The sequence below is a fragment of the Melospiza melodia genome, chromosome 19, assembly GCF_035770615.1.
Source record: "Melospiza melodia melodia isolate bMelMel2 chromosome 19, bMelMel2.pri, whole genome shotgun sequence".
Taxonomy (NCBI): Eukaryota; Metazoa; Chordata; class Aves; order Passeriformes; family Passerellidae; genus Melospiza; species Melospiza melodia.
This window is the reverse complement of record NC_086212.1, coordinates 9,176,671-9,190,329: the sequence shown is the minus strand read 5'-3', so window position 1 is coordinate 9,190,329 and position 13,659 is coordinate 9,176,671. Positions and strand designations below refer to the sequence as shown.

General features: G+C 42.2%; 1 protein-coding gene across 2 annotated transcripts in view; it reads right to left on the bottom strand.

The window, feature by feature from the left end:
* RTEL1 (regulator of telomere elongation helicase 1) overlaps window positions 1-13,552 on the bottom strand; it is a 44,599-nt gene extending 31,047 nt beyond the window's left edge. For both annotated transcript variants that reach the window (XM_063172422.1, XM_063172423.1), the window contains exons 1-15: window positions 13,499-13,552; window positions 12,355-12,475; window positions 10,739-10,937; window positions 10,276-10,369; window positions 9,272-9,353; window positions 8,629-8,689; window positions 8,316-8,391; window positions 8,063-8,147; window positions 6,869-6,934; window positions 5,286-5,439; window positions 4,911-4,949; window positions 4,219-4,297; window positions 3,474-3,571; window positions 2,868-2,923; window positions 264-341 (exon numbers count right to left, since the gene is read on the bottom strand). In XM_063172422.1, coding sequence (XP_063028492.1) covers window positions 264-341; window positions 2,868-2,923; window positions 3,474-3,571; window positions 4,219-4,297; window positions 4,911-4,949; window positions 5,286-5,439; window positions 6,869-6,934; window positions 8,063-8,147; window positions 8,316-8,391; window positions 8,629-8,689; window positions 9,272-9,353; window positions 10,276-10,369; window positions 10,739-10,937; window positions 12,355-12,456 — 1,269 coding nt within the window. In that variant the 5' untranslated portion in view covers window positions 12,457-12,475; window positions 13,499-13,552. The remainder of the gene's footprint in view (window positions 1-263; window positions 342-2,867; window positions 2,924-3,473; window positions 3,572-4,218; window positions 4,298-4,910; window positions 4,950-5,285; window positions 5,440-6,868; window positions 6,935-8,062; window positions 8,148-8,315; window positions 8,392-8,628; window positions 8,690-9,271; window positions 9,354-10,275; window positions 10,370-10,738; window positions 10,938-12,354; window positions 12,476-13,498) is intronic.
* Between the last annotated feature and the right edge of the window lie 107 nt (window positions 13,553-13,659).

Sequence of the window (13,659 nt, the reverse complement as noted above, 5' to 3'; positions counted from 1 at the left end):
TATCCAATTTCAAAATTTTCTGACAGTTCCATTTGCTGCACTTTCAAAATTTAATTAATAAATTCATTTCAAAATTGTGGTTTTCTTCAGAATCTAAATTAAATACCGTTCCTTTGGTGGGTTTTTTTTGGTTGTGGTCTCTTTTTTCCTCCCTGTAATCAACATCATGTGCTGTACTACCCACATCCTTCCAAGGCTGAGATACACCAAGCACAGACATTAAATGCTGTGAGGAAAAACACAGCACACAAAAGCTCCCATACCTTGTAATATTTAGATATTGCCTGACGTGGCAGGAACCCTGTTGTGACTCCTTCTGGGGGATCCATGCTGAACACTGTCTGCAAAATGGAGGGAAACAGAACCACAGAATTATTTAGGTTGGGAATGACCTCTGAGATGGTTGAGTCCAAGCTGTGATTGATCACCCAGCCCAGAGCACTGAGTGCCACATCCAGGTGTTCAACAAACACCTCCAGGGATGGGAACTCCATCACCCCCCCTGGGCAGCCCCTTCCAATGCCTGACAACCCTTTCCATGTAGAAAATCTTCCTGATGTCCAGCCTGAACCTCCCCTGACACTGCATGAGGTCAATTCTTCTTATCCTGTCCCTGTTCCCTGGGAGCAGAGCCTGACCCCTAGATGGCTGCTCCCTCCTGTCAGGGACTTGTGAAGGTGAGAAGGTCCCTCCTGAGCTTCCTTTTCTCCAGGCTGAGCCCCCTCAGCCTCTCCTGGTGCTCCAATCCCTTCCCCAGCTCTGTTCCCTTCCCTGGATGCTCAATGTCCTTCTTGTCATGAGGGGCTCAGAACTGGACACAGGACTCAAGGTGAAGCCTCATCATTGCTCAGAGGGACAATGACATCCCTGGTCCTGCTGGCCACTTTAGTTTTGATACATACACACACACACATCCTTTTGGTAAAATCCCCACACCGAGAAGTGTCTCCACAAACATCACTGCAATAACCTTAAATTTCTTTCCTACTCTTGTTATCAAATAAGGTAACTTTTGAATAAATGTGGTTCTTCCAGGCAATTCCTGCTCCCCACATGGTGCTCTCAACTGTTCCAAAAACTTCAAGTAAATATCTAAACATACTCAAACTACATAAATGACAATGTTATTATTCACACTGTTCATGACTCTGACTGTGGATAAAAAAACACTCTAAGGAGATCAGTCAGAAGCAAGCATAGAAGAGCTTTTTGAGTTCCTTCAGTTTAAAATTTCATCTGTGGTCCCTCTGCTAATAACACTCTGCTTATATAAATAATTAAGTTGTAATCATATCTAATTGTCCATACATTAAATTAAAAGCTTCTATCTGAGTTATGTTTTTCCCCCCTTTCCTGCATGTGACGTCTCACGACTACAGACGATGCTCTTTCAAACATAAAGCATCCCAGTGCAACTCCAGTGAAAACAGCTGTGGTTCTCAAATATTTACAACTCTTTTAATTTTTCTAAACAAAATTTCTCCAGACACTGATAGGAATTACCCAAGCTCATAAGAGTATCAGCTAGTTACAAGATGTTCCCTAGCAATTAAAAAAAAAAGACACAATTCCTGGAAATATTTACTCCTGAAAAATAGCCAAAGATACGGCACAGAAAAGGCATTTTGGTAAGTGTTCCTTGACAAGCAAGAAAAACAATTACTATTAATTAATACAAGCTGGTGTTAAATTAAGACTCAAGGCTCTGCAAGAAGCAAACTCTGTCCATGTCCCTCCTATCTCAAGATGGCAAACTGTCCCTGGCAGATCCTTTGCAGGCACTGTCCACGTGCATGTGCTCAGCAGCAGAAAAGGGATCTGAGCTTTCTCCTCCAAAGTCAAATCTCCTTTTTTATCTATCCACAACCCAAAAGAGCACACACAGACAATTATTCCCAGTCCTCTGGGATCAGGGGACCTGGTTTCTACTTCTGAATTTTCTCATCTCTCAGCTTTGAAACCCTGAGAAACCAATTTAAATTAGGCTCAACTGTCCTTCCCTCAGAACAGCAACCTCTCCCAGCACAAACCATTTGGTACCATAATTCACTACTACTGTAGTGTAGTAGAGTAGTATAGTGTAAATCACTGCTAGAAAAATGAAATCCTGTGTATACCACTGTGAATGCAGCCCCACAAACATCCATGCATTCAGAGTTCAGTGCTGCAAACCTGCCAGGACCACTCAAAACACACCCAGGTGACTTGTCTTTATCATACAGGTCTGCAAGGTTTGAATAAAGTTTTTATTTTCAGTTTTAAACAGGGTGTTAATCTCTGGTGCCTTTGTGTACACATGTATCAGACAGACCACTGTCTAACATAGAGGCTCACTGCATCTCTGAATTTTATGGGGCTTGGGATTTTCATAAACAAAGTTTTGGAAGTGTACAAAAAGGAGATGACAGCATTATGTGGATACCCACAAGTGTCACATTCAGTTCCTGTGGAACTGAAAAGACTTTTGTTTTAGACATCTCATAAGTTAATAATTAAATGAAAAAAAAATACTGTTAAATTACCTTTTGTTTGCTTTTTTCCTTAGCCCCTCTTGTTATTTCATGAGATGATCTCATATTCCCCAACACTGCTGCAAGCAAGTTCAATGACCCAGCTCCACCTGGTGGATGCTAAGCCCAGCCAAAATTTAAATCCAGCATCTCCAAAAAGAGAGACCAGAACTACAAAAGAACAACCTGGGTAAAAATCAGATTAATCCATCCCATCAGGCAGCAACTTTCTCCTCAAAAACTACAAACTTGCACCATTGTACATCCCAACAAGAATAAAATTGATCCAATATCTTTACATATCTTTTAAACCAACTCTTCTATCCTTTATGTGTAGAAACAGCACTAAATATTTACCTGGATAATATCTGAGACCTTATGCAATCCAGATGTATTGACAAATATCCCAGTACCTGGAGAAAGCAACACAAGACCACACATGTAGAAGTTGAAAAATTTTCTTTACAGAAGAGCAATTTAAGAACAAGATGCTGACAGACATTAGAACAAAAGCTTGTTAAATCAACAGGGGGAAAAATAATTTTATATGATTCTCCACCTTCCTGTTTTTTAAATCCAGGACCAAGGAAGAACTCAAGACACTAAAAGTACCATCAGCAAAATGTCAGCAAGCTTCACACCACAATCCATGTGGTTTTGGAGAAAAATAGTGTCTGTGCAAAAGTCCTCTATGTGCATGGATGGACCCATACACTCCTGTTTTGACACAAGGTTGTTCTCAGCATCAGTTCAGCTACATGAACAGATTTAAATATGTTTCCCAGCAGAGGACCCTGCACATCTTAATAAAAGACACAAGTCTTTAAGGTCAGATTTTAGCTTACAGAGGCTTTATCATTTGATGTCTCCCCCAACAACACAAATTTCCAGTTTCTTACACTAAAGAGGAAAGCCTTTAGTGAAAGAAACTGAGTAAAAAAGTTTAAAGGTTCATGCACTTACGGCCTGAAAGAAACTGCAAAATCTGCTCCAGTGACTCCAAGAGGGAGGATTTGGTCTGCAGGGTTATTTGGGCTTCTGCAAACAGATCAAAGATGTAGCTGCAATTTATAAAGAAAAAGCAGAATTGGGAAATACTGTAAAGAACCAAACAGGCACAAATAATGTTGGTCTTTCAGAAGAACAATTTCACCATCATGTAGTAAAACATGTTTCTGTCTCCATGAGAATGAAAAGTTTCCAAGAATAAAATTAAGTACTTGCTTATAAAGACAGTGCACAATACTGCCATGGCAGAAGGTACACAGACCATGTCATTCCCTTTTTCCATCATTCCTCCCCAACATACAATTCATTGCTAATTTAGAAGCAGATTGGCATGCAATTTCCTCTTTTTTTTATCATGTATAACAGGCACCAGTTTAGAAATGGACTTCCAGAGCTCAGAGGTACCTCAGACACCACTGCAGCACTGGTACCTCTGCTTAAATCATGACACAAAATCGAAAGAAGCACAGCTTCTTCCAGCTCAGGAAACCCAAGCAGAGGATTTTCCACTCTTGAAACACTAAAAAAGGGAGTTTCTCCAAAAATAATGATTGCTATAGATAGGGGATTTCAGGAAAATTGAAACCTTGAATAAATACTATTCCCAGAAAGTAGAATAGAGCTATAGCCCTAACAGCTGCCCCAGCTCCAATTTGCTGTTCTTTTTAACATTTAAACACATTAATGAGAAGAAATTTACCTTCCCTCTTTGGTGACTCCATTACCATTTGCTGGCAGCTCCACTGCATCAATAGCACTTTCGAGCTGAAGAAGAATTTCTTTAGGAAAATTAAGAGGAAAAAGTTAGGGTGCACAGAAAGTCATGTCTGGGACACATCTAAGTCACTTTTTCAAATGTACTTTATGACAAAGGCTGTTACAAAAGACAGAAGCCCAGCTGTTGATCAAAACCAATTTCCTGGATATCACCTTTAAATATTCATATTCAACTCTAAGAACTTCCATGACCTCAATTTCTAATGAAGCTGAAGAGTCAGCAGCTAAATGTTAAACTCTTTACAGACAGGGAAAGTTGTTCTTGAAAATCCTTTGTATACATGAGATATCTCAAGCTCTTGATGTTAACTTCAGGTTCTGACAGCAGAATTATGCAACTGATGCAATTCCAGCACACTGACAAGGTTAGAAAACATGGGAACTTCTAACAACGAAGGAAAAGACACATTAATCTGCCAAATCTCTCTTCTTGGGAAAAAACTAACTAAACATTCTAAAAAGTTCTTGGGAAAAGCCAGATCCAGATAACTTATAACTGAGACATTCATTGACGCTTAAGTTACGTATATGGCAATGCTGTGTGAGCTTGATTTGTAGTTGCTGACCTTTTCAAACTGCTTCAACAATTTTCAACATCACAAAAAATACACTTACTCTTGATCTTTGCTATATCTTCCAGTTCCATGTTCAATCCTGTTGAAAAAAGTTAAGACTTTAAAGAGGTTGTTTCACCCCTTTTTCATTCCCAGTTTCTTTATGCCTTTCCAGAAATTATGGCTATGAAGGTTAGAATTGTGTACATAGAAAGATATTTTTTGTGGTCCACTCACTGTTCTCTTTCATAGCCCCTCATGTCCCATTAGTTTGATCAAATCTTCCAGCGTCTGGCAACAATTACTAATTAACAACAATTTACTTAATAACAGGGATGTAAATTTCCCAGAAACTTCCCCTAAAAGTTATTTTCAAGTTCTTGGTAGTGGCACTTCATTATCCCAGAGAAAAAGTGATGTGTCACTGTCAACACACCTGAAGTGGCCAACTCCATGTTGAATTCAGCATTGATTTCATTCTGTTGAACCACTTTGGCTTGTTCCTCCAGGACAACATTTATTGCATCCATTGCTGAAGCCAGATCGTAGGGAGTCAAGTCAAAAGAAGAGGACTCCTCACACAACTTCTCCTAAAATAGAAGGAATGGAAGAATTATTCTGACCCCTCTGTGCCCTGTTTATTCAGGCAGTTTCAGACATGATGAAGTCCAGACAACCAGGCCTGATTTTATTTTTGATCTCCAGCTCAGGCCAGAGGATATTTCATAAACACCTGAAGACTTGGACCATTCATAAACAACATTTTTTCTGAAATGTAGAACAGATTTTGCCTCTTCCACATTATCAACATCCTAGAGAGTACAGACAGTAGTTGTCTGATGTTCAAGCAGGAAATTCTTTACTTAGATAATTGGTTTGTTCTTCGAAAAAGCTATTTCTCTACTTTCTATTTAAAAAGTAGTAATGGTTTAAACACTCAGGATTAGTAACTTTGACAAAACTTTCTCTGACTTTGAAAATTAAATCACATATTGCTTTACAAGAAATTTTCTGTGACAAAAAGAATCATTTTCCCTGAGGATTGATGATAAATAATAAGGCCTAACCTACACAAATATTTGACTGTAATAGCTATGAAGAAATAAGTTATAAAGAAATTAAGTGCTGAGCAAGATGCATGTGTAAACAATCTAATCAGAAAGAAATTAATTTTATTTCAGGATAATCCCTAAATTTCCACATATTAATCTGGAAGCAACAGCACCATCAGATAACTATTGCAAAATGAGAAGATGCTCTGGCTAATTTCTGCATGCAGGCATCAATTAGTAATTCCTGCACACTACAAAGGGAAAAACAAATCCAAACCCCAAACAACTGTGACAGGATTTCCAGACATTTTTTCAACAGAAGATGTTCTGAGGAAAGGAGCAAACCCTGGATGCAGCAAGGCAAGGCTCTCTAGTGAAGCAGAGCAGACTCGGGTGGCTGTTTACTGAAAGGACACCAGGCACTCACACAACAAACCACAGCTGTTCAGCAGAAATCCCACTGGGAGTCTGTGGCTTCGTGTGGCAGAGAAAGGGACATATTTCAAATGTTCCTCTGCATTTCATAATTTAGAAAAGAGCTGCAGTTTCAAGCCAGCAAAATGGAAGAACTCCCACAGCAGCATTCATTATTTTTTCTTGTTTTGGTCTGTGAATGAGGACTTGGAAATATTACAAGAAGCCTGTTTGCCATCTACTGCACTTGACAGAGCTGATGCAGATTCAAGAGTGGGTCTTCCATCATTTCTTACACAGTGTTTTCTTAGAAGTCTCCAAGAAAAGAAGCACCTCATAAATCTGGAGATGTACCCTTCAGAAAGAAACCATCACCTCATAAAAAAATCAGCAGTGTCAAAGGACTGTTAACTACAAAATTTAACTGTCAGAGAAACAAGAAATGTTCATGATAATGAATATTAGCAACATACACCTGAGTACACATTTTACAGGCTGTTTGTTTTACTCTTTGGGTGCAGATTGAAAATGGTAACAGACCAGAACAACTCACCACGTTGTGAGCTTCATCGAGTATCACCACAGTCCCCTTCAGGTCCAAGTTGTGTGATTTCCTGCTCTAAAGACAAAATCAGAACAAAGAAGTGGACAAAAAGGCCACTGAGAAATATGGATTTGATTGGCTGAGAAAGTGGATGCTGAGATACTTTTGGGTTTTTGTGTATTTTTTAGTTGGGTTGGTTTTTTCCTTTTAGAAAACAGCAAGTAATGGCTGTGGCTGCCGGCTACAGAAACCACAGAATCACTTTCTCTGGAAATGAAGGTGCTAAAATGTATCATGTAAATGTTTACAGAGGTTACAATTTGTAATAAAGAAAAAAAAAAACAAACCCTATGTGCCATATTTGGATTAGTTTAACTAATTTGAGAAAGTTTACCTATCAATTTGAGTCACTTTGAGTCATTTTTGACAATAGAGATCTGGGAGAAGTGGGGTGTAAAGCAGAGGATTTGCCATGTATTTACAATTTGATGCTTGTGTTGCCTTTGCAAGTGGATATTCTGGACACAACCCCTCCAGCACCACATGACTTCATTTCCCAATGCTTCTCTGCTTATAAGGCTTAAGGGATCTTTTAAATTTCTTTTTTCAATTTATTAAACTTTCAGTCTTCCTGCAGCAGTGGGGTGCAATCTGGCTTTTACTATAATTCATTAATTACTCCAAGTTGCATGAAGATGTCAGCACATTTGTTTCCTCAACAGAGTTTTCAAAGGTTTCACTTCCTATCCATAAAATACAAACAGCTTATTACAACTGTTTGTACACAAAACCAGATATTACTTCCAAGAGATATGTCCAGTTTCTACTGAAAACTTCCTTATTCTGAAAATCATGCAACAGCTGCAGAAACAAAAACACCTCAGATTGCATGCAAAAATACTGCACATTATGTGACTGAAGATTTGTGTTCAGGAAGTGAATATCACCTAAAAATGGAACCACATTCTGCAAAGCTAATTCTATGAGTATAGAAAAATGTCAATTTTTTTTTTTTTTAATCATGGGAAAGAAATTACAGAGAAAACCCCATGGTCCTGAACTGAACTGGGGTTTGGTCAGTTTTGAATCACACATAATGCATCCACTTTCCAGGCATCACTCTTCACTGTTTATCCACTAAAAGCATAAAAGCATAAAACAAACAGAAGAACAACTGTATTTAAAAGCAAAGTTACATGTTACCTTTGAGTCTAGTAAATAGTTGTAAGGCATAAAAATAATGTCTGCTTGCTGCTTCAGGCTCCGAGAGAGATAATAAGGACAAGCTCTGTTTAAAAAAAGAAAACAGTACAGACTATAATGCTTGCAGAAATATTAAGAGGGCATTCAACATTCATGCACTCTGATACACAAATGGATTAATAAAAGTGAACAAGGAAACAATTTTCATTATTTTCACAAGTCAGGGGGAGGAAGGTCAGAGGGGACCACTCACCTGTGCTTGTTTCCATTTTTAACCAAGTCTTCAATATCCATGATTGATTCAATCACTTCTTTCTCTGTACTCTTCTCTGTAAAAGATGACATTAAAATGACACCAGCTTAGGTGAAAGCATCACACAAAGATTTGTTGTTACCCTGATCATCAAACTCACCCACTAATATTTCACTCTTGAAAGACAGTAACAGAGAAAAACACAGGTGGATTTTGCCAACTCTTCCAAACCTCTCCACCTGCCTAGCAAATCCCTCCCTCTCCAAAAACCAGGGCTTTGCTTCCAGGGGAAGTCAAGGTGAGCCACACTCACCTTCCACATTGTTATAGAAATGACAAGCACGAGCCATCACTTTCATTCTGCACATGTAGATCTGTAAAACAAAGCCTATTTCAGCCCAGAGTAGCACAGCCTGTCAGGCACTGAAAGCAGGTTAAGGAGTGGAATCAGATCTAACCCCAGCTAATGAATAATTGCTAATCAAAGTTCTTCAGCTTTAAAACCACATGCCCTGCTCACCTTGCAAGTTAGGCTCTTTTTTTGCAGCACAGAATACTCACATGCTCAGAGAAAAATGTGTTATATTTTACCATTAATACTTTTCAAAACAGTAATCTTTGATATTGAAAAAATAACAGCTAAATCAATAGCTGAAGCAATGTTTTGAAATTATTATTGCTCTTGACAAACTCATAAATAGCAGATCAGAAACTACAAATTATTAACTGTCATGTTCTACACAGTGACATCTTTCTTTGGATAGAAAATGCCACCAGAGGCGGAATTACATTTTGCACTCACATAACTGGAAACCAAACATTCCTAAAAAAAACATTTAGAACTACTGTACATGCAGCCTCTTATAGCTAAACAATGTCAGGGTGAAGAATGGCACACAAATGACACAAAAGCCTCCATGTTCTCCCTGAACATCCTCTCCAGGCTCTGGTCTCACCTGCATGTGGTTGCTCTCCTGTCGCTTCACTTCAGGATTGATGCAGAGCTGCTCCCTGGACCCCAGCACACAAACCTTTGGCCTGGATACACAAAACTGACATTAAAAATAAGGCAAGAGACAACAGAGTTGTACATGCTTAGATTCAATATCTCAAGAGTGAAAGATTCAGGTGAAACAGATGAGCCCAAAGCAAGGGTCAGAGCCAGAACCAGTCAATGAGTCTGTCTGTAACTGCTGTGTGTGTTACTGGACGTGGAGGCACTGCATCTTTGCTGGCAGCAGTGGGTGTCAATAAGCAGCAGCAGCTCACAGCAAGAAGTCACAAGCAGCAATTTACACCATCCACCACACAATCTGGGTTCTGTTATGACAGCTCAGCCCAGGCAGCTGGGGCCTGTCATCCATTACAAGCTTTTCCCAGCTGGTTGTGATGTTCAGAGCAAGGTTAGGACAGAACTGGTTCACTACAAACATTCACCATGGTTTGGGCTTTTTTGCTTATTACAAGGCTGTATCTGTCCAGGAGCTACATAAACAAATGGCTGTGCCTCTCCAAAGTTTAGCCACACGCTGGCATGAGAACAGCTGAAAACTGTGACAGGCACTGGTATAACAGAACCACAAAGTTCTTAATAGATTTACATCAGCCTAAGGAGCTCAACTTAGTAATGGCTTCTCACTGCCTTAAAAAATATCCCCAGAAAAATATAAATAGGGGAAATTTGTAAAGGTCATTTAATAAATTAATGTGTCAAGTAAAAAACCAAAACCAGACTAAATGCTGAAGATTCTATGACTGAAGGAGAGAAGCTGTGAAGTATTAAAATAAACCAAGCCCATCAACAAAGAAAACCAGGCTCTAAAGATGCACATTAAAGGAACTACATTTCTCTGGATAGCATCTTTTATGCATTCATCCACAGAAGTTCAAACAATAACTACACCAGAGGGGTTTCTCTACCTTTTCTTTGAATAAGGACACTACCCTAAATCATACTCACCTGTACACTGTGTTCTTTAGCTCATTAATGACCTGTGTAAGCTGAGAGTGAGTCCTGGAGGCATAAATTATTTTTGGAATGTCAGTGTAATAAGCTGCCAAATAGAAGAGGAAAAAAAAAAAGCAGAAAGACATTATAAGCATAGAAAGGAGAACTAGGGATATTCTTAGCCTCCTTCCCCAGTTGGTACTATGGTAACAGTTTGGCTTGTGGAGACAGCAGGAAATGCTGTCATCCAACTATTCACAAACATAAAATGAGCTAAATGATTTTCCAAGAACTAAATGAGCTCCAAGAAAAATTCAAACTACATAAAGCACCTTGAAAATGTATAAAATGGTGAAACTGTGCTCCATCTGCTCAACAACAGCTCTATAACTTTTATAATTGTATATTTATTATAAAAGACAGATAAAAGCACGTGTTGACTACCATTCCTGAGTGCAGAGGTGGTGGTACTCACTTGGGACATCTCCATCCGTGGCAGCAGTGCCCCAGGAGGACACAGGTCTGTCAGGGAAGAGCTCCACCCCATTCATGCGCTGCGCGATTTTCCGGGCTGAGATGGTGTCCTTGAAGTGCTCCCTCCAGGCCAGGGTGGAACACAGCAGGCACAGGGTCTTCCCTGTGCCTGTGGGGCTCTCCAAAATGCCATTCACCTTCTTTGGTGGAGAGAAATAAAGAAATAAGAGAGGGATTCAGGGGTTCAGCAGGACAGGTCTTGGTGCAGCTCTGCACATCCTCTGCCAAGGAGCAAACGCCAGCCCCACCAAGGAACTCCCACCCACGAGGTCTAATCAACCTGTAGGACCCTCTAATTAACTTAATGAGGCTTAATCAAAAACCCAGAGCCAGCCATCACATTTATTTAGCACAATAATTCAATTTTCCACTCTTAGAGCCATTGGAGTGTTGTCACATTTCAGGATAAAATACATGAAAATGTGAGAAGTTACTGAAAAACCAGCCCAGAAAGTTAAAGTTCCCAGTTAACAGAGTGATGGTTTCCCTTAGGATTAAGGTTTTATTCCATGCCAGTTTGTCAGCACTTGGAACACCTTGACCTACAGGATGTTACAATTTTTAAGTGTGTGGCAATACTAAAAATTGGAAAAAAGCAGCAGCTGAGCTCAAGGGTATGAGAGGAATTTATATCACAATACTGAGAGGAGGCACCAAGCAGGTACTGTGATCCAGAGCTTATGGTGGAAAGCCAAAGTTTCCACAATAAGATTGTTTGGTCCCTCAGAACAATCCTTTGGTTCCCACAAAGATGTGTCCAGAAAAAAAGGTAATTACTGTGAAAAATACCATTTTATTATTTTGACATTCATTCAGGAAAATTCTCCTCTCGCACAGCAAATGGAAAATTATACAAATAGTCCAGATATTAACAAGACAAGGTAAAATCCCTCCTGTGAGGAAAGGCTGAGACAACTGGAATTGTTCAGCCTGGAGAACAGAAGACTTCAAGATGACCTAACTGGGGCCTTCCAGTTTCTGAAGGGGGCTACAAGAAACACAGAAAGGGACTTTTTACAAGGACCTGTAGTAACAGGACAAAAATGGATTCCTATTGAGAAAGTGTAGATTTATGTTGGAGAATAGGGAGAAATTGTTCCCTGTGAGGATGCTGAGGCCCTGGCACAGGGTGCCCAGAGAAGCTGTGGCTGCTCCATCCCTGGAAGTGTCCAAGGCCAGGTTGGATGGGGTTTGGAGCAGCCTGGGATAGTGGAAGGTTACCTGCCCATGGCAGGGGGTGGAACAAGGTGAGCTTTAATGTCCCTTTCAACCCAAACCATTTATGATTCTGCAGTCAGACCCAACCAGCCAAGGACAGACTGCATGAACACAAGCAGCCTTTCTTCCTTTTCCCAATTTAGGCAGGAACAGCTATATTTCTACTGACTGCCACCTGCCAGCCACGATTTTCATTACCACAGAGTAAAATAAAAATACAAGTAAAAGGTCGGAGAAGATTTGGAAAAGCAGCATACAAAGCACATAAAGAAAACTTGAATTGTGACAACCTCTTCTTAGAGAAACCATTTAGTACAGTTAGCAATGACACTCACTCACCTTTTGCAGGCATTCCAGCACCTTGGCCATATAGGCTTCCTGGCACGGGTAGGGCTGGAAGGGGAAATCCACTGTGATCCCATTCAGAGTGATCCTGGGCATGGCTCCTTCCCTGAGGTGCCTGTAAGGAATAGCAGACCATGCTGACCCTGTTGTGGTGGTGATATCGTGCCAAGCTAAGGCTGAAAGAGACCTGGAATTCACCTCATTCAACCCCTGCCATGGGCAGGGACACCTTCCACTATTCCAAGCTGCTCAGAGCCCCATCCAACCTGGCCTTGGACACTCCCATGGATCCAGGGACAGCCACAGCTTCTCTGGGCACCCTGCACCAGAGCTGTCACCATCCACAGAGGGAAGAATTTCTTCCCAGTATCACACTCAGGCTGCAGCGTTCCCCTGGGTCCAGCCATGCCAGGCCCGAGTAAATAGGGTCCCTCCCGTTGTCCTGTCGGCCCCTGCGGGAGCGGGAAGGAGCAATTGGGTCACAGCGTTCCGGGCCGGGCACGGGCACTCGGGACACGGTCCCGGTCCCCTACTCCGGGGCTGCACCACCCGCTCCGGCCGCTGTTCCCGCGGTCCCAGACTCCTGTGCTCCGGGGCTCCCGTGTCCCCATATTGCTGTGTTCCCGTGTCCCCGTGTCTCCCCGTTCCCGGCAGTTCCAGATCCCTGTGCTCCCGGACTCCCATGTCCCCTTGTCCCCATATTTCCGTGTTCCCATGTCCCCTCAGCCCCGTGGTCCCGGCGGTCCCATATCCCTGTGCTCCAGGATTCCCATATCCCCGTGTCCCCGTATCTCCGCGCTCCCGGCGCTCCCAGATCCCTGTGCTCCGGGTTTCCCGTGCCCCCGTGTCCCTATATTGCTGTGTCCCCATACTGCAGTGTCCTCGTGTCTCCGCGCCCCCGGCGGTCCCAGATCCCTGTGCTCCGGGCTTCCCGCACCCCCGTGTCGCTGTGTCCCCGTACCGCTGTGTCCCCGTACCGCCGTGTCCCCACACTGCCGTGTCCCCACACTGCCGTGTCCCCGTACCCCCGTGTCCCCGTACCCCCGTGTCCCCGTACCCCCGTGTCCCCGTGTCCCTATATTGCTGTGTCCCCACACTGCCGTGTCCCCGTACCCCCGTGTCCCCGGCGCTCCCTCACCTCCCGCTGCTCCGTTCGGAATCCCCGCGCCGCTGTCACGTGCCACACCCCCGCGATCCATGCGTCACTTCCTGCGCGCGCTCTCGCGAGAGCGGCGGCGTTGCCCCGGTAACCGGCCGGGAAGGCGGCGGCCATGGCGGGTCTGGGCCATGCGATCCCGC